General features: G+C 42.5%; 1 protein-coding gene across 1 annotated transcript; it reads right to left on the bottom strand.

Moving 5' to 3' along the window:
* Nucleotides 1-1306: 1306 nt before the first annotated feature.
* Nucleotides 1307-14795, bottom strand: CPOX (coproporphyrinogen oxidase). The gene is made up of 7 exons (XM_024558200.4): nt 13885-14795; nt 11504-11647; nt 11145-11255; nt 9880-10021; nt 7794-8012; nt 4595-4699; nt 1307-2622 (listed from the first exon to the last, which is right to left on the bottom strand). The coding sequence occupies exons 1-7, from the start codon at nt 14402-14404 to the stop codon at nt 2535-2537; spliced, it is 1329 nt and encodes a 442-aa protein (XP_024413968.3). The 5' UTR covers nt 14405-14795; the 3' UTR covers nt 1307-2534.
* Nucleotides 14796-24738: the final 9943 nt, after the last annotated feature.

Below are 24738 nucleotides of genomic sequence, written 5' to 3'. Positions count from 1 at the left end.
CCACTAAGGAGACAAAGTTTATCTCCCTGGCAGGGGTGCCGCCTCTGCCCACTTTGGCCCCGGGCCTGACGAGTTAGCCAATGATGGGTAAGATTCCTCAAGGGAGGGATGACCTAAGACAGGCATGGTCACAGAGGTCTCAGGGAAGTACTTGGGGGGCTATAGAAAAAGGGGGTGATGGACCTTCACCCCATGGCTTTGACATAGCCTGAGTCCTCCTTCTGTCTGCAAGAAGTCTCCTGATCTCTTGGCTGCCTTACTTCCCCTGCCTGACTTAAACCTGAAACAATGCTGGAGGGCGAGGCAGCCCTGTGCTGGAAAGGGCGGGTTCCCTGGGGTGATCAGGCCTAAGAAAGAATGCATAAAATCCTGTGAAACCTGCTTTGCTAAGAATACCCTCAATTCTCTGAGAAGGGTCCAAGCATGAAATGAGTTTGTTTACCAAAGTTTTATAGCCCTTTAGCTAACTGACCCTGACTCAGAATAAGCCCTCAGAGTTCTTTGTTTGTTATCTATTGTTTGATCCTTACTGCCTGACATTGATGAGCTTTACCTGTATTCCTGTGCAAACTGAACCCAATAAAAACCCATTGAGGAAAAGGCTCTTGGCCCTTCTCCTTTGAGAGATCGGCCACCTTTCCTCCCCAAGCAGATCACGTCTTGGTAGACTTACTCTCATGGGCGGCAAATGGTGGGGTGGGGGAGGGCCTGCAGGCAGAACCCCCCCTACTTTGAAGTATAAATTATATGTTCAATAAAATTCCATGATTTTAAGTGTGACATTCAGCGAGTTTTGATCAATGCGCAGTTTGGTAACCACTGCCGCAATCAATATATGGAACATCTCCAACTCCTCAAAATATTAATTTGTTCGCTTTCACAGTCAATCTCCCAGCCCCAGCCCCTAGCAACCACTCATCTGCTGTCTGGTGTTGGTGTTGACTTTGCTGGGTTTGCACATAATGCGCTTAACCAGTGACAGCTCTCCCCTGTCCGGCTTCTTTCACTGGGCACCTTGCTTTTTTAACACTCACCCACGTTGCTGTGTTTCGCACTAGTCGTTCCTTTTCTTTACTAAGCGTTTTAAGATACGGATATATCAGTTTCTTTAGCCATTCACCTGCTGACGGGCATCTGTGTTATTTCTAATTTTTGGCTATTGTGAAAACAGCTGCCATGAAAATTTGAGCGCAAAACTTTTATTTTGGGTGGTAAACCACTTAGGAATGAAGAACTAGGATTTTAAAACTAAGAAATACTTGTCTTCCCTTTGTCAATTATCCTGAAAAAAAGTGAAAAATACAAACACACTTCATAATAAATTTAATCAGCAGACCAGGTGTAGGACAGTTGAAGAAGTCATCACTTTCCAGCCCCAAAGAGTCACACACAGTCACACACATTCAACATGTTCTGAGATGATGCTTAACACCAGGCAGGAAGACACTATTCCTCACAAACTTCAATATGTTGTGGATTAAAAAAAATAAAACCAAACACGTTCCTAGTATGGTGTAAACAAAGAAGCCATATTAAGAATTTTGTTGCGATTTTCTCTTAAAAGAAATATATTTATAAAATGCCTACATGCTTCTCACACTCGTAACATTTATATTATATCTGCTTTAATTAAAGAAGGAAAATGTTTATCACCAAATGAGAAACACTTCCTATATTCATAACATCCCCAGGATTGTTTAAATTTCCATACAGAACTGTCTGGAATAGAACATTTTAAATAGCAGAATCTATGGGTATAAGCTTTCACATTCAAAAGTGCAGAGAATCTCAAGATTAACAAATTAGAGTTCTACAAAAACCAGTCACAACTTAGATGTTCCTCATTTAAATACCAGTGATATAGACTTAACAACTATAGATAATCACTGAATTGTAACCCATGCAGAGATTAAGAAAATCTCACATGTTCCCAAATATCTATCATTATAAAAAAGTGAGTTTGGCACGATATTATGATTTCTACAGCAAGATACATGCATACAAACATTATGATTAAAGAAACTTCAGTAATAACAAAAACTTTTACCTTCATTTCAAGTTGTTTCCTAAAATTACTAATAAGCTCAACTTCATTGAATTAATGAAAATAAATTTATCCCAAGACAGATTTCTGTGGCAGAAACTAAAACTTTAAAAAAATATATAAAATGAAAATAACATGAGAAGTTCCCTGATACAAATTGTAGTATTTAGTTGTATCCCTTTAACTCAGTACCGGAAACCCCATGTCATACTTTGTAAACCAGTCAGTCACATAAAGTGATTCTAAAAGCAGAAATGAGACTTATATCCACCTATGGACTCCGACGAGCTGCCATCCCACCACCCTGACAACATCCAATGGAAACCTGTGGTGCTTAAAACACAGCTCTCCACCTGCAAGGAGGCAGACTCCAGAGTGAAGGCTGGGGCTGAAGACTCAGGTAAGTGCCACACAGTGGCGAGGGTGCCGGCCAGCGGAGCGGGGCAGGCGTTCTGTGTCTCCTCTCCCCAGGAAGGCTGCTTTGCCGGCCTCAGTGCACCCAGTCCCTTGGATGGCGGAGAACTTCCAGAATTTCAGCTTCTTTGGAGTTTTCTGAGGGTGAATGCATGTACTCCCAGCTAGGACATCCAGAACAGAAGCAGAAAATGTAATAATAAAAATATAATAAATGACACACATACCTTCTTACTTAAGATAAATGAAAACTAAAATTCTAAAAGAGTAAAAAATGTTTTATACCTCCTTGTCTCCACTATGTCTAATATGCCTTTTATACAGCAGGCTTTTAAAAAATACTTATTGCTAAAGAAACAGTTTCCTAATTCCTGAGCGTATTTTGGCTAATACTAATTTCCCACAACCAAAATGCACTTTTACTCTAAACCATGGTTTTACAAAGTGTAGAACCTGAGATGACCCACGGGTAAACTCTTTTTAGCTTCACACTTACACATTTATTTTGTGTTACTTTCTACTTACTGAAACATTTGGTTTGCCTTTTTAATAAATTCTCTCTCAGAAAAAAGAAAGAGTATAAAATTAAAGTAAATAATACATCAGATAACATACAAATATGGTTGAATGGTTAAGCTGTAGTACAAAATACTTTAGGCTTCATGGGGCTGCATGTGGTTTTCTTGCATATTCTTTTGTTTTCAAAAACTCGTTTAAAAATGTAAAGTCCATTCTTAGCTCAAGGGCTGTATGAAGGCAGACCACAAGTGGACTGGATTTATCCTGCAGCCCCTGGCCTAGACTACAAGAAGCTAAAAGGAACCAGTTGTGTTAATGCTATTCAACTGAGCAAGGGAGTGACTTCTAATCCACCCATATCTGCTTGGAATGTGCATTATCATTAGGAGCCAGAGGCATCAGCCTGACTACCAGAGGCTGTAAGATCTGATCTCTACTTTTTAATCACACCTCTTCTCTACAGTGGCAGGAACACCTCACAGGGATGTGCATGAGCTTTTAGCCAAGGACATAAGATCCCCACAACAAGGGTTAAACAAGGGCAGAGCCAAAGCCATGGTGAAGGCAGTGACAACCACAGAGGGCACGGATCTCACAAGGCTCGATCTGGGCGGCAGAATGACACAATGCAGACTGCCAGCATCATCCGGCAGTCCATTCTTATTTGGACATTTAAATTCATGGAGAAAAGAAGATTCTAGGTCTTGTAAAGCAAACAATGGTAATTTTGGTTTTTTCCTGATCTTTTCTATTTCAGTCTGGACACACAGGATTCTCATTTTCTTAAAGGCAACAAAGTCAATTGTAGATCTTTATTAACCTAATAGCACCAGTGGAAATATACGTCTTTAAAATTCCCCACAGAGCCCTGGCCAGTGTGGCTCAGTTGGCTGGAGCATAATCTAGTAAATCACGGGTTTGATTCCCGTTCAGGGCACATGACTAGGTTGCGGGTTCGCATATACAAGAGGCAACTGATTGATGTTTCTCTCTCACATCTCTGTTTCTCTCTCTCTCTCTCTCTCTTTCCCTCCCCCCCTCTAAAATCAATAAGCATGTCCTCGGGCGAGGATAGAAAGAAAATAAGAATTAAAATAAAATAAAATAAAATTTAAAAAGTAAAACAAATAAAATTAAATTCCCCACACAGATTTAATTAGCTTTCAGGAGGCTCACCACAGCATGTAAACCAAAGAAAGACTGCCAAGCACCCAAAATGATCTCTCATACTTTCAAACAAGCTTAAAACTCCATACTGGAGAGCATGACATTTCCTCATAAGGCAATAATTTCTAATAAAATTAAGTTTAAAAAGCTGACATGTTCAAATAAATAGCTCTTTCTAGAAAACAACAAGTAGGGAAGATTAATCTGGCCCCGCAGACACCGTTATCCCCACCCTTTCACTCCCTCGGTCCTCTCCCTGCTCTCGCACACAAATCTGGATCATTCATCCCCCCACTGCTTAAAACACCCAATTCGATTTTCCTTAATTATGTGACTACAATTTTCTTATAAAATCAGCGAAGTCAAAACCAGTGAAGTCTTTAGGGAGGACATTTGCAGTGTAAACACTCCTGCTTGGGGGGAATAATTATTACAATCAGTGATTCTTACCGGGCAGTTAGAGGCAAAGACATCAAGATGCTTTCGATCCTGGATCCTGGGGTGAAGAGGCCAAACTTTGTACCCCGATCATATAGCAGGTTAAATTCGACATACCTGACAGAAAGATATCAACTAGTATTAAGGGTCAGCTGAATAAAACCTTTCTTAAAGGTAGTCCCCAACGAATTCTTAAAGGGGGGGCTTCTTCCTGCCCACCCCCATCAGCTGGAAGTGGTCCAGGGAACACCCGTCTACAGGCAGTTGAGTTTTCTCCATCTGGACAGGCGGGAATAAACGGGTATTCTATTCAACAAACAATAGGACATAGACTTGGTCCCAGCACAGGGCAGTTATAAAATAAGGTTGTTTTCCAACAAAAAGCATGAACACAAAGCTGAGAACTTTAAGGCACAACAGTCATGAAACAGAAACGGCCCCCTAGCTGCAGACCGCACAGTTCCTCTGGCCCTCCCCCTGCGGTCCGAGATGCTCCAGCCAAAAATTTCATTCTGTAACTCACATGTCCTACTCAGGGTAAACATCTTGTAATTAAAAGGTCGTGCGGATAACAGCGATCTATTAATATTTACCAACATATTCTAGGTATTTCCTTCTGTTGAAGTAGTTAAATAGCATTGATAAGCGGTAATAAAATTCGGTCTTCCTGTGGAATTGTGGTGTCATGACGAAAAGCAATGACCGAGTTGCGGTGCTCAATTTTGTTACACAGGCATGCCTGCTGCCTGTATAACAAGGTGTTAAATAGTTATCAGTGTGCAAAATACAACTTCAGTGAATCTTACTACTATGCAAAATATAATTTAGTATGCCAAATATAATTTAAGTGAATCTTCTTAACTTCTTCCTCTCTAGGAACACAGAAAAGAATTTCCACCTCTTGGCCCTTTTCTGTCCCTGCCTATCGATACTACCTTTCTGAAACATGGTATTTACGGAATGGCTGTGGTTCTCTGATTTGTGTTGATGTCTTTATCACAGACCCTTCTAAGAAGCTCCCTAAATAAGCTTTCTGTAGGACCCCGTGCTGCTTTCCTTTTCTGAGTGAATGATGCCCCTTTCTGTACGTTAGCCTCTCTGACTCCCACCAGGTTTCACTTAGATCTGATCTTTCTGATTCTTTCCACATATGAATCCTCTCTGAGGTACCTGTGGACTTTAACCATTAACTATGGAGTTTAACCATTCCCTTCAATTTAACTAATGCCTAAATTGTATCTTGTTTCCCTTTCCCAAAATACAACAACACAACAGTAAATTAAAGATCTTTAGTTTCTGCTCTCCTGTGGAAAAAATAAAGACTGTAACACTTTAACTGAAGTTCAAGGTCTGGGGAGAGAATAATATTAACTGAGGGCAACAAACTAAATGAGTTTGCAAGACTGTGACATCAGAAGGGACGAGGTCTGACCACTGTAGGGGGCGGGGGGGACACTCTTTTGGTGTGGCAGGAGGTGGGGAAGAGCATGCTCTGAAGGAGCAGATAGGGTTGTAAATGCCTTGAGGAAGCGCAGACAGTGCTGGTAAGTGCAGTGAAGAGCTGGGGTAATCTTTAGCCCCAGAGTTTACTGCTAGCTCACGGCCCAGAGATAAGGGTGGTAGAAGGAGACTCCCCTTGAACAGTCACCACCACACCACAGAAAGCTCATCTAACACCTCACACTTCAAACTCAAAAAGCAGACAACATGCAATGATGTTTACAAATGGAACTTCAAAATGTCGTCATTAAATAATGAAAAAAAAAAACCCCACAAAAATAACATTATTCCTATGTCCAAGAGGTGTTAAAGGCTTCATTTCATTAGTATTCACAAAACCTGCTAGTTTTGCATATGAAATCTTATGCAAACCTAGACATTGTACTTTCCACAGCTTTTATTTTTTTCTTTTTCAGTTATCCTCTTAGGTATACCTTCCCCACTAAACTGTGAGCTTGTTTTCAGAGGTCCATGTTATGCTCACCTTTGTAGCCAGCCCTGGGGGGCACATGAGAAATAGCAAGTGAAAAAAGGAAGGTGAAGTAAAGGTGTATTTTGAGAAATCATAGGAACAACAATGAACAGATTCTAAAACGGATGCATTGCTTAAGAAGTTTCTAAGGAGAAAATTAATCAGCTCTCATTTTCGCAAGTTTATAAATGGGGACCCAGAAAGCACAGACAGTCATAAGAACACATTTATCTTTAGACTTGGGACATTATTTAAGTTGACCTTTTCCAGGCACTAGCCTTACCTCCTTAAGAACCCGAAGTATGATATGCCTGAGACAGAATGAACTCAAAAGAGATAATCCATTTTACAGCTATGGACCAGTAGTATATATGCAATTTAGATGGCACTGAGACACATATGCGAGCCGGCAGAGTGGATAATTTAGAGCTGAGTCACAAGCATGCCCCAGTGAAGATAATTTCACAGCGATTGCCAGAGTGAGCTCGCTAATCCCAATGCACAGAGCAGGGAGGGTAAGGTGGGTATCAAGGTAAGAAACACACACCTGCTTCAACCACTTCCTGAATGGGAAAGACTGCATGTTTTTGACTGCATGTTCCACACCTGGGATCTTTTATTTACCAATTGTGTAATATTGGGCAAGGAACTTACTTGCCTTTCTAGATGAGAAGTTTTTCATCTAGAAAATGATAATGATTGGTTTCTGGAAAAAATTAGATGCAAACTGACTCAGATATTGGTTGGCACATAGGAAGGACTCCATAATTAGTAAATATTATCATTAACTGTAAATAATTTCTAAAATGATTATTTTCATTAAAACAACTTCCATGAAACCTTAATGATGAATGAAAAAAGGTGTGATTCCAATTTAAAAAGCAGCAAAAACCTTAAATGATACCTGTTATTTTGGCATAAGGCTGCAGGGTATTGCTAGAAGACTACCTAAAAGAAATCAGCTGAATTAAATTCAGCAAGGACTTACTACATGCCTACTATGAATCTCCTCATATGTATAGACAAATGAAATATACTTTGCTCTTTCTATAATACTATTTTATACAATGTGTCTTTATTCATTTACTATTCATCTAGTTATGAAAAGAAATTAGGAAGAATATTAACACAACACTGGCAAAGTATCTGCCCAAAATAACACACCACCCACTGTTACCACGCTGCTCCACCGCCGCCAGTTACACAACGAGACGGTTTATTCTCCTTTCGCTCACTCACCGTCCTCTCCGGAGCTGCTGCCACAGCTTCTCCTGAGGGGTGAATGAGTCATCACGGTGCTTTTTCACAAGGGGAATGTAAGAAGGAATGACAGCCTGGGCACAGCTCTGCACAAAGTGAAACACCTCCTCCTTGGATGGAGAGTCAAGGTCATCAAAAAAGATACCCCCAATGCCTCTCCGTTCCCCACGATGGGCTATAAAAAAGTAATCGTCACACCTGGAAAACAGAGCAAGGCCAAATCAGGGATCAAAGGGGAAAAAACTGAAGGCACAAAAATCAACGTGAGTGTTTCAACTCAGAGCACTACCCTTGACTAATGCTAGTACCGTGTCCTGACTCTGTCCAACTATGAAAACGGAACTAGGGCTTCAGACAGATTCCCTGCATTTAGTGCCTGTATTGGATATGGTTTTACTTTTATCTGCCAAGCAAGTAGGCAATTCAATGTCTATCTAAAGCCTATGGCACTCTAAGACCCTTAGCGAAAGAGGAAAATACAGCCCAGGATTAATGCTGTGTTTCTGGAAGAGGGGACGCTGCTGCCCTCAGAGGCATTGCTCCTTCTGAAGGAGGCAGGACAGCACTGTTCTACCAACAAGACCACAGCCAGGCCCTGACTGGGCGCCAACTCCGAGCTCTCTGAATCAAGTTCTTTATTCACCAAAGGTAGGTGTAGCAAATAATCTCTAAGATCCCTCTTAGCAATACAATTTGGTGACTTACTGGCACGCATGACTGAGAGAAGCGATGCTGGAAGGAAACGTTCACAGTCTTCCAACATACTGAAGGTTACTCCTGTGAGCCCCCCCACAAAACTGTCCGTCTGTCCTCAGGTCTTTCTCTGTGGCTCCTAGAGAACCTTTCCTAAGAAGCCATTTCCTCAGTGTTAAAGCTGTAGACTAGTTTACATTGGGGAAATGGTTCTTTTGATAATTTCTATAGAATAAGGGTCTCTAAGTGGAAAAACCTATACAAAAAACCCCCTAAAAGCCATTTACAAGTTTCTTAAAAATACGTAACAGCTTAAACAAAAATAGGCAACAGACATAAATGCCCAGACCTGCTGCGCTGGCAGAAGTCACCTTGACTGTGACTTGTTGGCTTTCCCTCACCTGCGCATTGTGTTAACATCCCGAGCAAGGGTGTGAAGTCAGCTTTAACCAGATCACATTTCAAAACCTCTCTTCGTGAAATTATGAAATTAAGAAATTTGCTACATACACTAAAAAGTTCTTTTTAACTAGCCTGCATCCTAGATATTAATATTACCCAGACAAAATGACAAAAAAGAAAAAACCGAAAAAAGGGACTGTCTACCCTACCAGTCCTCCTCTGGGAAGGATGCTGATTTGTGGGCGAAAAAAGTACCCTTCATTTTACATGTGTGCATCGTTTCATCAAACAAAAAGAATATTCAAATGCCTTATCTTTCTGGGGATTTTAAAGTTGAACTCCATGCTCTTACATAAGGGTATCAAGCAAGGACATTATTAGCTATAAAAGCAAAGGAAAAAAATAAAACCTTTCTGTTCTTCCTTTCTCAAGAATGCCAATTAGCTCTAAGCAGTTTGAGTGCTTTCATTTCAAACAATGTATGCCTAGACTCCACTTCCCATCTACCAAACACCCCGGGTCTTCTCACAACTCGTTTATAGAAGTTTCTTTCACAAAGTGTCCCATTCCACCTTTCTCCTTGTCCAAAGTCCCTGGTACACTTGCATCTGTCCCTAGCAGTCCTCCAACCCTTCCTATGCCCTCATACATTCCCACGGCAATAAAAAGACAATTCGTATCTAGGATGGGAATACCCCATCATGGTATTAAAAAGCCTTGGATTCACAATCATAAATCACCTTAAAGCTCATATTCTAAATCATTTGAAATCAAACAAGATGCTGCTACCCACTTTTTATTGCAGACATTCAAATATTTCTAAGTAAATAACTTACGAAAACCACGTAAAACTGGTATCCCAATTCTGATGGGCAAAGGAAACAGTTCTACCTTCATTAGCTAAAAAAGTTGCTGAGTGAGGAACAGAATATACTTCAGGTATCATGACAAGTTCAGTAACTTTACCTACCATTTCTTAAATTTACGGTAGAGATCTGGGCCATGCTGGTCACAAGCCTCCTTTAGAGTTCTGTGAAAATGGACAGCATCCTCGTGGTTCAGGTATGTTGGAGTAAGGTCACAACCACCACCAAACCACCACTGCCTGTTACCTACCAAACCAAGACATGGAAATGTGATCTGGACTCTGGACTTTGAAATGCAGCACACTGTTCACTGTATTAGCAAACTTAATCTACCAGCTTCTTTTATTAAGCACGAAATGGGTAACAATAAAAAAAACCCCACAACACTGAATTTAGCTCTGAAGGACCAGTAAGGCCTAGACAGGAAAGGAGAGGAAGTAGAAAATTGAAAAGTGAGAGAGTAGACCAGGCAGGGAAATGGTATGCACGGGGAAGGGAATGATCAAACACCACACAGGTGGACTGGGCAGTGCATTTCAACTCTGGCTGCATATTAAAATCACATGAGAAGCTTAACATGCCTCTGCTAGGTCACAATTTAAAAAAAAAAAAAAGGCCAGGAGATTCTTTCCCTGTACTAAGAACCATTGCCACCTTCTCCCTTTTCCCCTAGAAAGGGTAAAAACACTTACTGAGGGAGACAACTTACCATTTGAGAATACCTACTTATGTGCTTAGTTAGGGTTGTCAGTACCAGTTATCAATTTTTAAATATTAAAAGGTTGAACCAAACTAAATAGCTTCAAAATGAAAAGTTTGAAACACTGACTCTAAATGCCTCACCTGCAGAGACACCAACAGGTGCAGCATGGTACTGCGTGGACGCCCTGATGGCTGTTAAGAGCGAGCCCAGCAGATGGGGGACCTACCTGGAGCTACTTTTACATCACCAAGCAGGGTTGGCTGCACCCCATCTCATGATACACCGGTGACTCACAAGGCTGTGTGAGTGTGGAAGATGTTTTTCAAAGGCAAGTTCTCAAATTCAACTTAACCTTGCACGTGAGGTTTTCCTTTGAGTGCTATTAGTTTATATTTCCAAAGAACCCTGTGTGTATGCACTTTACGTTGAGGTTCATTAAATCATTCCTTCTGTGTTGGAGGAAATATGGAGGAGGCCAGAGTCCAGCCAATGCCATTTTCACTTTTCATGGCCAGTGCATAATCTATTACCCCCGCCAAGGAACAAGCGAAAAACTTAGTTAAAATTGTATTTATTCTTTCACGTTATTAGGTATTATGCCCTCTAAGTTGTTTTAAAATACACATTTTGCACAGTAATACTTTCCACAAGTCCAGGCACACTTACCATCAGCTTCTTCGACTTCAAAGTATCTGTAGTTGAAATGGAGAGTAGGGGCATGAGGATTCTTGGGGTGGATAACGGAGCTCACACCCATAGCAGAAAATGGCAATTTACCTGGAAAGTAAAACACCGAGTGTCTTGTAGCAAGCCAGGTACCCTCCAACATGGTTTCCTGATCAATTCTCAAAAGCTGCTTTTTAATTTTTTTCTTAAAATATAATTTTAGAAAAGTAATCATGAACATGCTTATTGAGCATAGGCACCCAAATAGCTTTTTACAGAAGCAGTATTTATTTTACAAACAAAACTTGTGGGGGAAAATGGTTTGCAGCAACTATTAAAGGCTGTGGAGACTGGTTTACCATCTTTACTCTTCAGATTCTTCCCTCTGCTTTTCATTTGCTTTGCTGCTTCCTCTGAAAGATTTCCATGAACGACAGAAATGCTCACCCCGGCCTTTTCAAAAACACGCCCATCTTGAAGCACACAGCTGATGCCGCCACCTCCTGTTTACAGAAACGTAAAATGAGGAGGGGACGGACAACTGAAAACAAAATGCAAAACTGAAAACAACCCTTGCATGGGGTGGTAGGATTAGGAGTTACTTTCCTCCTGTGTTGTCTATAATTTCTGTGTATTTGTGATTTTCAGGTGTAATACAATCAGATAATTAGCTTCGCTTTATGACATTTGCTACTGATCACAGGCAGATATTATCTCCCCAAATCACCACACTGAGTATTTCTTCTACGTTTTTATGCTGTCATCTAAAATCAATCACCAGGACATCTTTTCTTCAAATACTACTGCTCTGGTTATAATAAATGAGAGAAAGCTAAGGTTAAAAACCGGATAGGCACACTTGAAGACTGTTGTATTATTACTGAATGAAAGAGCCCCATATTGTTTCAACTTTTTTTCTCAGTGTGCTGTTTGCCTTTTAATTTTGTTTACAGGCAACTGAAAAACAGTAAATATCCTATCACTTAAGGGATTTGGAACCTTAAACTGGGTGAGACACACAGTGACATTTAGGCACATAAGCCTCACTATTAGTAGCGGGTCTCTTGGGTTCTTAAGACACTAGAGGCACCACAGGAGCAACGGTTCCATAAAGGTTCATGTCTGGCTTGTTTTACTTCTAAGACTTTTTCAAGCTGGATGAGACAGAAGATGATCCAATACAACTCCTGTATATTTCAAATGAAGAAACTGACACACAGAAAGGCCAACACCTTATCCAAGAACACGGTAACTGGCAAGTGGCCCAATTTGTCTCAGTTTCTATTGGGTTGGCCAAAAAGTCTGTTATGTTTTTTCTGTAAAATAAAAGACACATTTTTCATTTTCACCAATGACTTTACTGATTTGGATATTCTGAGTATGTTGGCCATCTCCTGCTATTGGCTTCTAGTGGGTAGAGGTCAGGGGTGTTGCTAAACATCTTCCAACACTTGAGACAGCCCCACAGCAAAGAATTATTTGGCCAAAATGTCAACAGTACCAAGAAATTTTGCAAACCACTTCTGACACATGCTATCAGTCACAGCACCTTTTCCATGCACTGCACAAAGGTTTTTTTGGTGTTTCAGTTGCGTTTTTACCTTTCTTGAATTAATAAAGCATAATACATTGAAAATGTTTGCATTATTTTCTTTCATCTTCAATATTAAAATAGCTGCACAAAAATTCACCAATTTTGATAGGTTTTTTTAAATGCATGCTGATGTTACAGCTGTCACAATACAATCTAACAAAATTGTTTCTGAGCCATCATATGGGAAAAATGTAACAGACTTTTTGGCCAAACGAGTATGCATCAGACACTATTTTAAACACTTTTATTTATCTCATTTAATCTTTATAAGACTCTCATATGTTATTACTAATGTCGTTTCATAGCTGAGGAAACAGGTACAAAAAAAGTTAACTTCTGAAGGTCACAAAGCTAGTCTAGTACTTGAGATTCTGTGTTCAATGACCTTCACCTGAAAACATTACAAGATGGAAAATCAGATTAAACTTCACTTAATATGAACACGGCTGTATCAAAGCCCAAGACCAGCTGATGAGAAGTTGCTGCAGAAAAGTCAGAAATCCTTCAACTTTAGGACCAAGATGTGGGGTTTCACTATACAGGTAATAAAATGGTCATGAACATGTAAGAACTGGGTTGTAATATGAGGTACTTGCCATTGGAAGGAAAGATTACCCTAGCAGGAAACAGAATGGTGCATTTTGTAGAACTACTGACATACCGATCAAACATATCTTGTGCAATTTGGGAAAGCGACGCAATAACACCCTTGGCTGGAGGATTCCGGCTGACACTTAGCAAAAAGCAGACCAGTCTCTCTTTCCATCTTCAAAAGAGGGGAAGGTATAAACGCACCAAGAGAGAGATGAAATATAGGGGAAATCCACGCTCAGTTACAAATGTGGACACCCATGCTGTTAGATAAATAACCCTAAGACTTCTACGAAAAAAAACCCAAAAACGCCATTATACAACTGCAAAGATTTTGAAATGTCCACTACTCTAGAGTGACAGCAGATCTGGTTCCACACCTGCAAGAAAAAGACTGAAGCCACTTTCAGTGTCAATCTTTCTAACGGTGTCCCTTTTAATCTAGCAGATACCCCTTCCCTACTCCCACCCTCTTTTCTGAGTCATTTTCTGCCGGTAACCTTAAAGCCCGACCTCTTTTGCCCATCTTCACCTCCCGCTACGCGCCGGCCTCACCTTCCTTCCTCTCCCACCGGTCCACAGAGAAGCTGGCGCCCCCGTCAACCTGTGCCAGCGCCTGGCACACCTGGGCCTGGGTCTCCAGAATCAGTAGCTCCATCTTGGTCTTCACGTCGCCCGGCCTCCCCCGCAGCTCGCGCAGGTCGGTCACAGGCAAGGCCATGAAGCAGCTGCAACGGCGCGCCAGCTCGTCCTCCTCCTCCGGCCTCCCGGGCGAGGGGCCGCGCGTCCCCGAGCTCTTGGGCACCATCTCCGCCCGCTCTACGTGACCTACGGCGGCGGCGGCGAGCCCCGCCAGCCCCGCCAGGGCCACGGCCAGCCCGGTCCCCAGCCGGGAGCCGCCTCCGGCCGTAACGCCACTCGCCAGCCCGCGGCTCTGCTCCGTGCGGGACGCGCCGGGGGGCCGGCAGACGCGTCCCGCCGTGCAGCGTCGGGACCATTCACGCAGCTCCCCGCAGCCGCCGCGCGACACGCGCCAGCAGGGGCCCGCGCCCAGCCGGCCCAGGTGCAGGGCCATGCTCCCGCGCCGTCACCCGGGGCCGTGCCCGCGGCCCGCAGATCGGCCCTGGACCCTCCCCAGGAGTCCGGAGCCCAGGAGGCGCGACGGGACGGCGAACTTTGGGCGAATAAGTCCTTCCACCTGGTTTCCGGGGCGGCGGGCAGTAGCGGCGGCGGCCGGCGAGCGGGGGATTCTGGGAGCTGTAGTGCGGCTGCTATCGCCGCCTGCAGGAGCGCGCCCCGCAAAGATAAAGAATCCACCTTCCGCGCCGGGGTGTGCCCGACGGGACAGGGAGCTGGGGCGCCGGGGCGCCCGAGCGCAGCGGGAGCGTCGGCGGAGATAAAAGCGGCTTTCTCGTAAATTACAGCCCCGGTTCACCGTTAGCTCAGCCACAGGCAGAAGACGAAGTAGGGCGGCACTCCGGAGAGTGACTGATAGAAGTGTGGCCTGAGACCACGCCCCCTAGCCCGTCTTGTACTTTCAAACAGTGCCGCAAATCCTGACCCCTCTACTGAAGGCCGCTCCGTTCCTGCGTACCTGGCTGGCTCCAGTCCCGTGGAGTTTGTGGAACTTGCAGGATTGGTGGGGGCGGAGCCTGGGAAATTTCTTGCCTACGGGAGAGTTTCTAAAGGAAGTCTGAAAAAGATTGCGAAAGGTTCCTAAGAATTCCTAGGAAAATACTTTCTGGGATCAACTTGATACCACAGTTCTATCATTAAAATATTCCCAGGCCTTGCTTTTCCTATGATTGGGGATAGGAAAAGTAAAGTGTTTTCCTGGACCAGCGTAAAGTTTATGACCTGGTGTGTTTGGGTGGTCAAGGAATAAGAGATTTAAACATATTTATCATCATCCTACAGTTGTAGGGTGCTGCCAACTATTTCTCAGGTTTAGTACTTCCAACAATTCCTGTAAACTAGGCAGGAAAAACATTTACACTCCCTGTACGCCCCCCCCCCCCGCCCCCCACACACATACACACACCTATAAAAATGAGAAGCTAATGTAGATCTGATGGACAGATTTTTTTTTGTTCCTGTAACCATATCACAATTCCATATTGCCTAAACATAAAAGTGTAAGAATGATTGTCCTGGGCTAATTTGCCCCTTAAGTCTCCAGGATGTCTTTAATTTCGTTTTTATTTTAAGATTTTATTTATATATTTTCAGAGAGAGGGAAAGGGAAGGAGAAAGAAGGAGAAAAGCATCCAATTGGTTCCTATGCACCCAGACAGGTCATGTGCCCTGATGGGAATCCAGCTGGTGACCTTCCACTTTGCAGACAATGCCCAACGAACTGAGCCACACTGGTCAGGGCTGATTTTAATTTCTAGTAGTAGATATTTAAGCCACTGGTGGTGGTTTCTATAGGTTTTCTTAATGGCTACATGCAGTGATGGAACTTCAACAGCTATGTGCAGACCAGTCATTCAAGGCAGTGTGGTTTGTCCATCTACAACTGCACCTGACAGCTCTCACAGGAGGACATGATGTTAGCTGGGTGGGCACAGCCGATTCTTAGTGCAAAGTAAAGGTCTGGGCTGTGCCCTGAATAAACTACCCTGGAGGAAGCTTTTCACCATGGTGTAGCTTGCTGAGAGGCTGAGCTGGGGGAAAGGAAAGATAAGAACTATCACTCTAGGAGTGTTGTTTTGCCTCTTCCAGATGCCTGTGGTGAGGTTTGCCTGGGCCTGGTGATAACATGAATCTCATCAAGAAGAAACCTCTGGTCCATTTTAAAGAACCCCTTTCATTATTGCTCTGATTCTAAGACTACCCATAAAATTAGTGAAAGATAAGCAGGCATAGGAACATTTGCCTAGTCAGATAGGCTGGTATTGAGCCAATAGTGCACTAGTCTCAAAGTTTCCATCCCTCCCCATCTTTAGCCTCTCTATGCAAAGGGCCTCTCTTATTTCTTCCCCTGGCTTCCAGCACTCTCCCTACCTTCACCTTAGGATGCTATGTTTAAAAAAAGACCTTAAGAGTCCGGTTAATGTGAGTTTATATCATTTCCTGGGGGGTTGAAATTGTCTGCAGGAAGGATACTTGTATTCAAGCCTGATTTGCTAGTGGAGAGTAAAAGGGATCCCCCATTAAAGCGATTTCAAGCATCAGAAAGCTAGCAGGGCCAACTAAAAAGTTCATAGTAAGTCATAAAACATGTAACTGGAAACATGTAAATCTCATCGATTTTTGAACCCAGGTTCCTACAATGCTTTATGTTCTATGTGATCCTACCAGCCAAAACGAATCTCAGTAGCCTCACACACACTCAGAGGTTTAGGTATACTAAGTATCATTTTTCAAAATACACATGCTTCTCAGAATCTTTATGAGCTTTACCCCTCCTCTATTCTCCAAAGTCCTGTTGAACAGAACAACTGACTTTGGGCCTGCAGATGGTATATTAATTTGCCCTTTTCCAAAGAGAATTAAAAGGCACTCTGACATCCCTCTGACAGACAGCTTTACTACCTTCTAAACACACACACACACATCCATAATTCCCACCAGCTTTACTGAATTGTGCTGTTTTCACCAAGTCTCAAATTTTGAAAGTCAAACTTAAGAAATGTATCATCATAGTGACTCAGTTCAGGTGCTTTTGGCTGGATAAGAAATTCAGGCTAACTATGAACAAGGTATTGCCAAACAGATATCTTTGTCTTGCCACACTCCTGCCAATTTCTTAGAAATTCTAATGAGGGTGATGAATTCTGATGAAGTAATTTTAAAATTAATTGGGTGGTATATAGACCACCCAATTATTCTAGAAACATTTTATAAAAGAGAGCCTTTGTAAGTCCCTTAAGTTCTTTACCTTCTCTGCCTTTAGCCTCCCCCCGCCCCCAAAATAATTCTTCCCTACAGTATTATGCATATGGTACCCGGAGTTCCAGCAATCATTTTGTAATCAAGATTATGAACGTCCAGTGAAAAAGTTTGCACAGCAATGAGACAGAAGGAGCCTGGGTCCTGATGACATCCTTGAGCAGGTGCACCAGCCCTGGGCTTCCTACCTTTGGAGTTCTTGTTGTATGGGAAAAAAAGTAAATTAAGGTACAGTTTACCCAGTTTTCTTTTATTTGTAACTTAAGTCCTCCTAATACTCTAATTATTCCATCATGATTCAAATGCCGCCCTAGAACCAATCACCAGTGGCCAGGGGTAGGGGAGGGTGAGACCATGTTAGAACATGGGAACCTCCCACTGTAATCAGGGTTGGGGAGGGTGAGTGGTGAGTGTGGAATGTCATTTCTAACAAAAGGGGGAAATGTGGTGAGCAGGCAATTCCATAGGTGCCCCCTATAGAGAGAAATTTTTGAAGATGATTCCAGAGTATTGAGCTTGTGGATCTAAGATTCACAGCAATATGTAATTCAGAAAGAAGAACTAGAAATATAGGGTGGACAAAAAGTAATCAATTTGATCCAGATAGTTATTAAAAATTGTCTTCACCAAACAGCCAAAAAATCTGCAGTTGTCCATTTGCCTGGATACAACAGTTTCCTGGCCACCCACCCCTCTACTATACAATGCTCCCAACATCTGTTCTAGGAGACCGAAGGATGTCATCGGTCTACTGAAAAGGTTGGGGGGCCATTTAAGGAAATGTGGGGAGCAAGGTGTTGGGATACATGCAGGAGTCCCTTCGGTTATGCAATCAAGGAACAATAAGCATTGGGCTAGTGCTGGGAGTAGTCCTCATCAGACAGCAATAACAAAGACATTCAGCATTGCTTCTGGGTACCTGCCTCCATAATGACTTCATGGCGCTCACAACCTGTGGTATGTGCAGAAGAAATGAAAAGCTGCTTTCACTCACGTCATGGAGAATTCATCTCATGTGCTAAACTAAATACTCTTTGGGAAAATACATACACATTTAAAACCTTTTAACTTAAACCCATATCAACATCTTTATAAACTTAGGAGTAAAAAATCAGTTCCTTTTGTTTTCTTTAACTACCTAGAGTGACCTTTTTTCCCCCCCATGTATAACTGTTTATCTGGGACCAGGACCTGCTTCTGAAAATGATGAGATTGAATGAATGCATAAGGAGGGAAAAGCACATTTGAATTTGAGATGCTGGTGGACTCTATAAATCAAAATGTGGGTCCAAAGAGGGGCGAGGACTGGAAGGGTAGGCATGTAAGATACCCACAGCTGGAATGACGAAAAGTACACAAAAGAACATTTAGAACAAAATGATAAAGGGCTCAGATTCAGAAGACACCAGAGACATCTAGGGGCAAGGGAAAGAAGAAGTCTTGGGACCTCTGGTGCTATGTCACAGAAGCATGGGGGAAGAGGGGATCAGGGAGGACAGTGTACTCAGCGGCCAGCATGCTGCACTCTCTGATCAGAGAACCTGAGTGCCAGCTCCTGGATGCTGGAAATGAGGAGTTACTGGCTACCTCCGAGACAAGAGCCTCAGAAAACTGGAAGAGGTGGCAGCTACATTGAAACTGACAGAACATATAGAACAATAGTGGCTCGGGGTGGGCAGTTAATTATAGGACTGGTCGTGTTTTTTGAGGCGGAAGACTTGAGCATGTTTTTATTTTATTTTATTTTATTTTATTTTATTTTATTTTATTTTATTTTATTTATTTTATCTTATTTTTTGTGGTAAGGAGTCCAGACAACAGAGAAAACTAAAAAGGCAAGAATGTGCCCTGCACCACTCGGGCCGCCATGGCCGGACTTAAGATTGGTCTCTTTATGCCTCTTCCCACACTGAACCCCTCCGCCTCCATTTAGAGAGCACTAAGGTCAAGGGGAATGGGAATGAGGATTGGGGCAAAGCATTAAATATGTTTGCTCTGAATGTATATATGTATGTACCTTTGAGGGACCTGGCTTTCTTGCTCCAAATATTTGCCCCCACCCTTAGCCCGACCCTAGCCAGCACCTAGGCAGCCTTAATGTCCTAGCCTCAACTGTAATCAATGGGTTATGAGGACGATTTGGGACTAACTATTCTCGGTCAAACAGACGCTTATTTAGCACTTCCTATGGGCTGTGTCCATGACAACCCTACCATAGATAGGACCACTGGTATTACCCTCACGTGGCAGATCAGGAAACTGAAGCTCAGGGTCAGGGCTTTAGGCATAGACTCAATATAGACCTTGTTTCTGATGTTCTCTTAACAGTACTTCCCTGTTCTTCATGTGACCCAGAGTCATGGTCCCCCCAAAAAACAAGACCAGTACTTTCTAAACCCCAACACCCTACTAGGAATTTAGGGTGCACAAAGAAGTTACCACCCTTCTCCCATTCTCTTAGAAACAGTTTTCATTTGGGCCACCAGATAATCTCTTTAAATGAAATATACAAGTTGTCCCACTTTGCATGATACTTAGGGACCATAAAAAATGTGCCAACTGCAGTCAGACAAATCAATCTTTTTATTTTATTTTATTTTATTTTTATCCTCACCCAAGGACATTTTCATTTGCTTTTTTTAGAGAGAGAAGAAGGGAGAGAGGAAGGGAGGCAGAGAAACATCGATGCAAGAGAGGCATCACACCCAGACCAGAGACCCACACGGGAACTGGGGATTGTACACGTCTGGACCAGGAATGGACCCACAGCCCAGGCATGTGCTCTGATCGGGAATTCAATCCACAGCCTTTCGGTTACAGGACAACACTCCAATGACTGAGCCCCACTGGCCAGGACTGTCAAATTAATTTTAATAATCAATATTTAATAATTATGAATGTTCTGTGATCTTTGAAATTTCTGTCCAAAATGAAAAAATATCAAAACTCATACTAATTCAGTATAGTGAAATTTAAAGAATTAGAAACATTCAGAATTAAAGTGTTTTATTTCTTCTTCCGTGTCAAAACTAGTTTGAACAGTGCTTGCCTTCCTCTTACTGTTGTATAACTTATGATGTGGAGAGCGCATCTTGTCTACGCCTTGGTGAACTGTCTTAGCTTCCAGTATTTTACCCTTGGTGGTGTAAATGTTGTGAAACATCCCAAAAGTTCCTTTAATAAGAATTTTGTTGTTTTTACCACCAGCACTTCCTTTGGGACATCGTTATCTGACTTGTCATAACTGCTTTCTTCATTTATGTCAATAAGTTCACCTTCACTAAGTTCCTGAGATGCTTAATTTTATGCATCAACTTGATTGGGCCATAGGGCCTAGAATTTTGGACAAACCTTGAACTGTAACATCCGCCGTCCCTGGGTCATCAGCCTCCTTGACCACTTTGCAGATTTTGAACTTGCCAACATCCGTAGACATGTCAGCCAATTCCTTAAAACAACTCTCTCCCTCTGGGTGTGTCTCTCAGTGTCTCTGTCTCTCTCTTTCTCCCTCTCCCTCCCACTCTCTCTCTGTAAACACACACACACACACACACACACACACACACACCCTGTTGGTTCTGTTTCTCTGGAGAACCCCGACAAATACAGTTCCTCTGACTGCCAATTTAAGTACCTCAAAAGATGGCAGTGCTGATATCTCTGCGGTCAGCTATTTCTTCTCTAACTCCATTTATATCTGACTGGAATTTCACTGCCAGTGTGAAGCACTTTTTTCCTTGCTGCACTTTTCATCTTTGTTGCCCAATTACTTCTTTCAGTTACTCATTTTTCTAAAAATATCACGTGGGCTTAAGCACTGGTAAACAAGGAAGCAACACAGCTGCACACGACTCTCTGTGCGTAAACTGAACAACGGATGTGCTGCGACCAATCACTGACAGACTTTGAAAACAGTGACTTGCTTGGTCAGTGACCGTTAAATGCTCCTGTTGCTTATGTAGTGATTTGTGGACTGAAGAGCCAGCACGAAGTTTGTACTTTCTGCAGTTACCCACAGTTACAGAGTGTGGTCACTGCAATGTGTTGGGGAACTGGTGATATTTAACTAAATGATGGTAACACTAAACTTTGTAAATATTGAAACCTCGCAGTGCAAGGACTGCCGGTACTTAGTTTTGAACCGATTGTCTAGATCCATAATTCAGCAGTCCCTACCAGGAAGGACCTCCAAGGAAAGAAAGCAACTTTCTCAACTGAATCAGCAGCATCTCTGTAAAAATTCTATCGTTTCATGAACTGGCATTCTTGAAATACCTGGTACTTATTTTCTTGTCTGTTTTCTGTGAAGTACTGGCTGCCTAGAGAATCACATTTAAAATGTCCCAATAAATAACATGGATGATGGCAGAGACAGCTAGTCCACTAAAACTACATTTTCCCTTTCTTCCTTTAATGATGGCACTCCAGTTTTTAGTGGGGCTTAGAGCTGTCTCACTACAGACATGTCCACCCTCTCTTGAAGCATATGGCCAAATTCTGGCCAGTGGAATGTGAACAACACTGTTGTATGTCACTTTGGGGGTTGTCCTTGAAAGGAATGGACATGCTGTTCCCTGGCCTTAGCTCCACTGGCTGGGATACAGATGTGAGAGCAGGAAGTGGAGCAGCCACTTTGAGCCCAGAAATGGAATCTGTGTGTTGAGTGCAGATGTAAGAGCTCTACTCTATGGACTACTTACTGTCTCTGGACATTTGCATCAGAGAAAACACTCTTCAATCTTGTTTTATCTGCTACGTTTTGGAGTCTTTTTGTTGTAGACACTTAACTGCAACCTAAAAAATATATGGATGTTTTGCTGTTTGGGAATAAACAATAGCCTAACATAGTAATACAGAGGATTTATACATGTCAAACTAAATAGTTAATGGATCCTCCTCCCCTCCAACTTTCATTTAAAGAGAAGAACAGAAGGCCCAAAGTCTAATTCCCCTCTGAGGTGGTAAATGGAGTTGCACCCACGGAAGACAATGAGCAATGGAAGGCGGCTATCGCAGACGAGATGTCCAAAGTCTGCCACCCGCACAGGATGCATCTGGTGTTTCCCGCTTGGCAGTCACTGTGCACTAAGGACGTGAACCTGCATTCCTAATAACCAGACCTGTCGGGGTGGAGTCCTCTGGTATTTAAACTGAATCTCCAGAGGCTGCTGGGGTGTAAAGAATGACAGTTATCTGGCTATGTTCATATAATAATGCTTTTGTGGCAAAAATAAATTTAAGTTAGTATTAATTGGTTAAGTCATTGACATGGAAATTATCTTGGTACAGCCCTTACAGTTTGTGCAGTATGAAACCTGGCTTGTTTGTAAGGAACAGGGAAAAGATCTGATTCGGGGCAGAAGGGAGTGGGGGAGGTGTAAGAGGGTTTAAGGGGAATAATTGGTGATTGAAAAAATACAATAAAGTAAACTATTAAAAAATTTAAAAAGATCTGATTCAACACCAACAAATAAGTGTGTGACACTCGCGTGTGTACACTAGAGGGCACTCACCTTCCACCATTTTCTATTTGAGCACATTTTACGGTAATAGTTTTCAAACTTCTGTGCGGGAGACTCACCTTGGGATCTAAAATGTGTACCCTAGGCTGTGGAGGGGCCTGTGAATCTGCATTTTAATGACAGACTGTATGAGAGCTTGGTTAAGAGGATGGCTCCTGGAGCCTGACTGCCGGCGTCTGAAAGCTGACTTTGGGACTTGTTGAACTTGGGCAACTATTGAACCTTTCTGTGCCTCGGTTTCCTCATCCAACAGATTAAGTTAGAAATAGTACCTATCACTTAGGATTATCGTAATGATTAAATGAGTTAACTTAGTACACAGTAGTGCCTGGCAATAAATATTCACTCTATTATTACAAGCATTATTTTTAATAGAGACATTCATTGATGTTGCTGCAGGGAGGCTTGAGAAACACAGACTATTTTTAAAAGAAAAAAAGAAAGTACTCTCATGGCTAAGATTTGGGGTTCTGACCCTCAGCTGGAGTGGTAATGGAAGGGCAGGAACCAAAGGTGCAGAGTGAATTGAGCATAATGAGGCTGCTCTTCTGTATGTTGTGCCACAGACCTTGTACTGTATTCAGGAGCCAATGGATCGCCATCCAAGGCACTGAGGCAGAAGATGGTGGGATCAGGTTTACATCTGAGATAGATCACTTTGTAAGCAGGGCATGGAATATGAGGGTTGAGGCTGGAAGCAGATGCATAGGGGAGCTTGGGTAGATACATTGTCGCACATTTTCCATCCTCGGAAAGTCTCCAGAAAGCATTACAATTATTTACATTAGTGACTCTAATAATAACCATTTGAACCTTTTAAATTCTTTCTCTTCAGGAGCTCAAAGTAGAGTCCAGTTTGTAATAGAACACTGTGCCCCCACTCCACCGTGATCTACACACTGGTACCCAGCAGGTACCCTCTCTAGGTTTTGAGGCAGCAGGGAGGCCTCTTGTGAGCTATGCAGTCACCAAGCTGACACCAGTTTGCTCTGCACAGCCCCGGAAGCTGGGAGGGGGCATATTCTACGTCTCATCTGGTGATCTTGCAGATGTTGGGGTTGATTTCCAGTAACCATGGTAACTTTGAGTGTCTGACCTAAGACATATTGAAATAAACTTCTGCTCTCTCATGTCCTCAGCCAGAATGGGAGGGACTGCCGAGGGAGCAGGGGAGGACAGAGTAGGAAGGGAGAGATAAGGTTATGTGCTGCTCTTGGGCTCTGCCTTGTATTCACCAACACTGTTCTGCGATATCAAATTAACAGGGTCTACGGAGCCAGGGAAAATAGGTACGGGAGGTTTTGGGCTGTCTGTTTTGTTTTCCCTAGTACCTGAGAAGTGCCTGTGAATGACTTCATGCCAAAGGAATTTATCCCTGGAGGTCCCTCTACCAGAATCAGTTCCTGTGTGTGCATGCAGCCCAGTGTTACATATCACCTACAGATCTAGTTTCTAAGTCTCTAAGTCACTTAGAAACCTATGTTTCTAAGTCTCTGAATACATGCAAAATGTAAATAAATAGAAGAGCTCTTTCCTCTGTTAGAGTTGTTAAGATTGCAGAATCATAGGGGATCACTATCTTAGACTGTGTGAGATGGAAAGAACCTAATCCAATGGTTTGCCAATTTGTTTTATTATCAAATCCCTTCAAACAAAATCCTGTGAAGAAGTCCAATTCACAAGTGAACAGAAAGCAGAATTGCCTCCATTCAAGCGTGTTTCTGACTGAGCAATGCCTCTCCTGTTTGTCACCTCCAATCCCCTACCAAGTTAATACTCGAAATACCTAGAGCCTGGAGGGGCAAAGTCTGAAAGGTGTGATTAAGCCAATTCTTCCATTTTATGGGGGACAAAAATGAATCCCAGAGTTAATAATGATTTGAGTACAGGTAAAAGCAATTGGGGGATGCATAGAAATTAAATTGAAGGTTATAATTCAAAGTGATGGGAGTGAATAGAGCTGGGAAAGGATTTTCTTCATGGTTTCTTTGAA

The sequence above is a fragment of the Desmodus rotundus genome, chromosome 2 (genome assembly GCF_022682495.2).
Source record: "Desmodus rotundus isolate HL8 chromosome 2, HLdesRot8A.1, whole genome shotgun sequence".
Lineage (NCBI taxonomy): Eukaryota > Metazoa > Chordata > Mammalia > Chiroptera > Phyllostomidae > Desmodus > Desmodus rotundus.
The sequence above is the reverse complement of the archived record's forward strand: the minus strand, read 5'-3'. Positions and strand labels throughout refer to the sequence as shown.

Coding starts and splice junctions, on each gene's coding strand:
- CPOX (XM_024558200.4), bottom strand. CDS start 14,404: ATGGCCCTGCACCTGGGCCGGCTGGGCGCGGGCCCCTGCTGGCGCGTG. Junction 4,700..7,793: donor CAGCAGCTCCGGAGAGGACG/GTGAGTGAGCGA, acceptor TCTTTCTGTCAG/GTATGTCGAATTTAACCTGC. Junction 2,623..4,594: donor TCTTTGCCTCTAACTGCCCG/GTAAGAATCACT, acceptor TGGATGTCCTAG/CTGGGAGTACATGCATTCAC.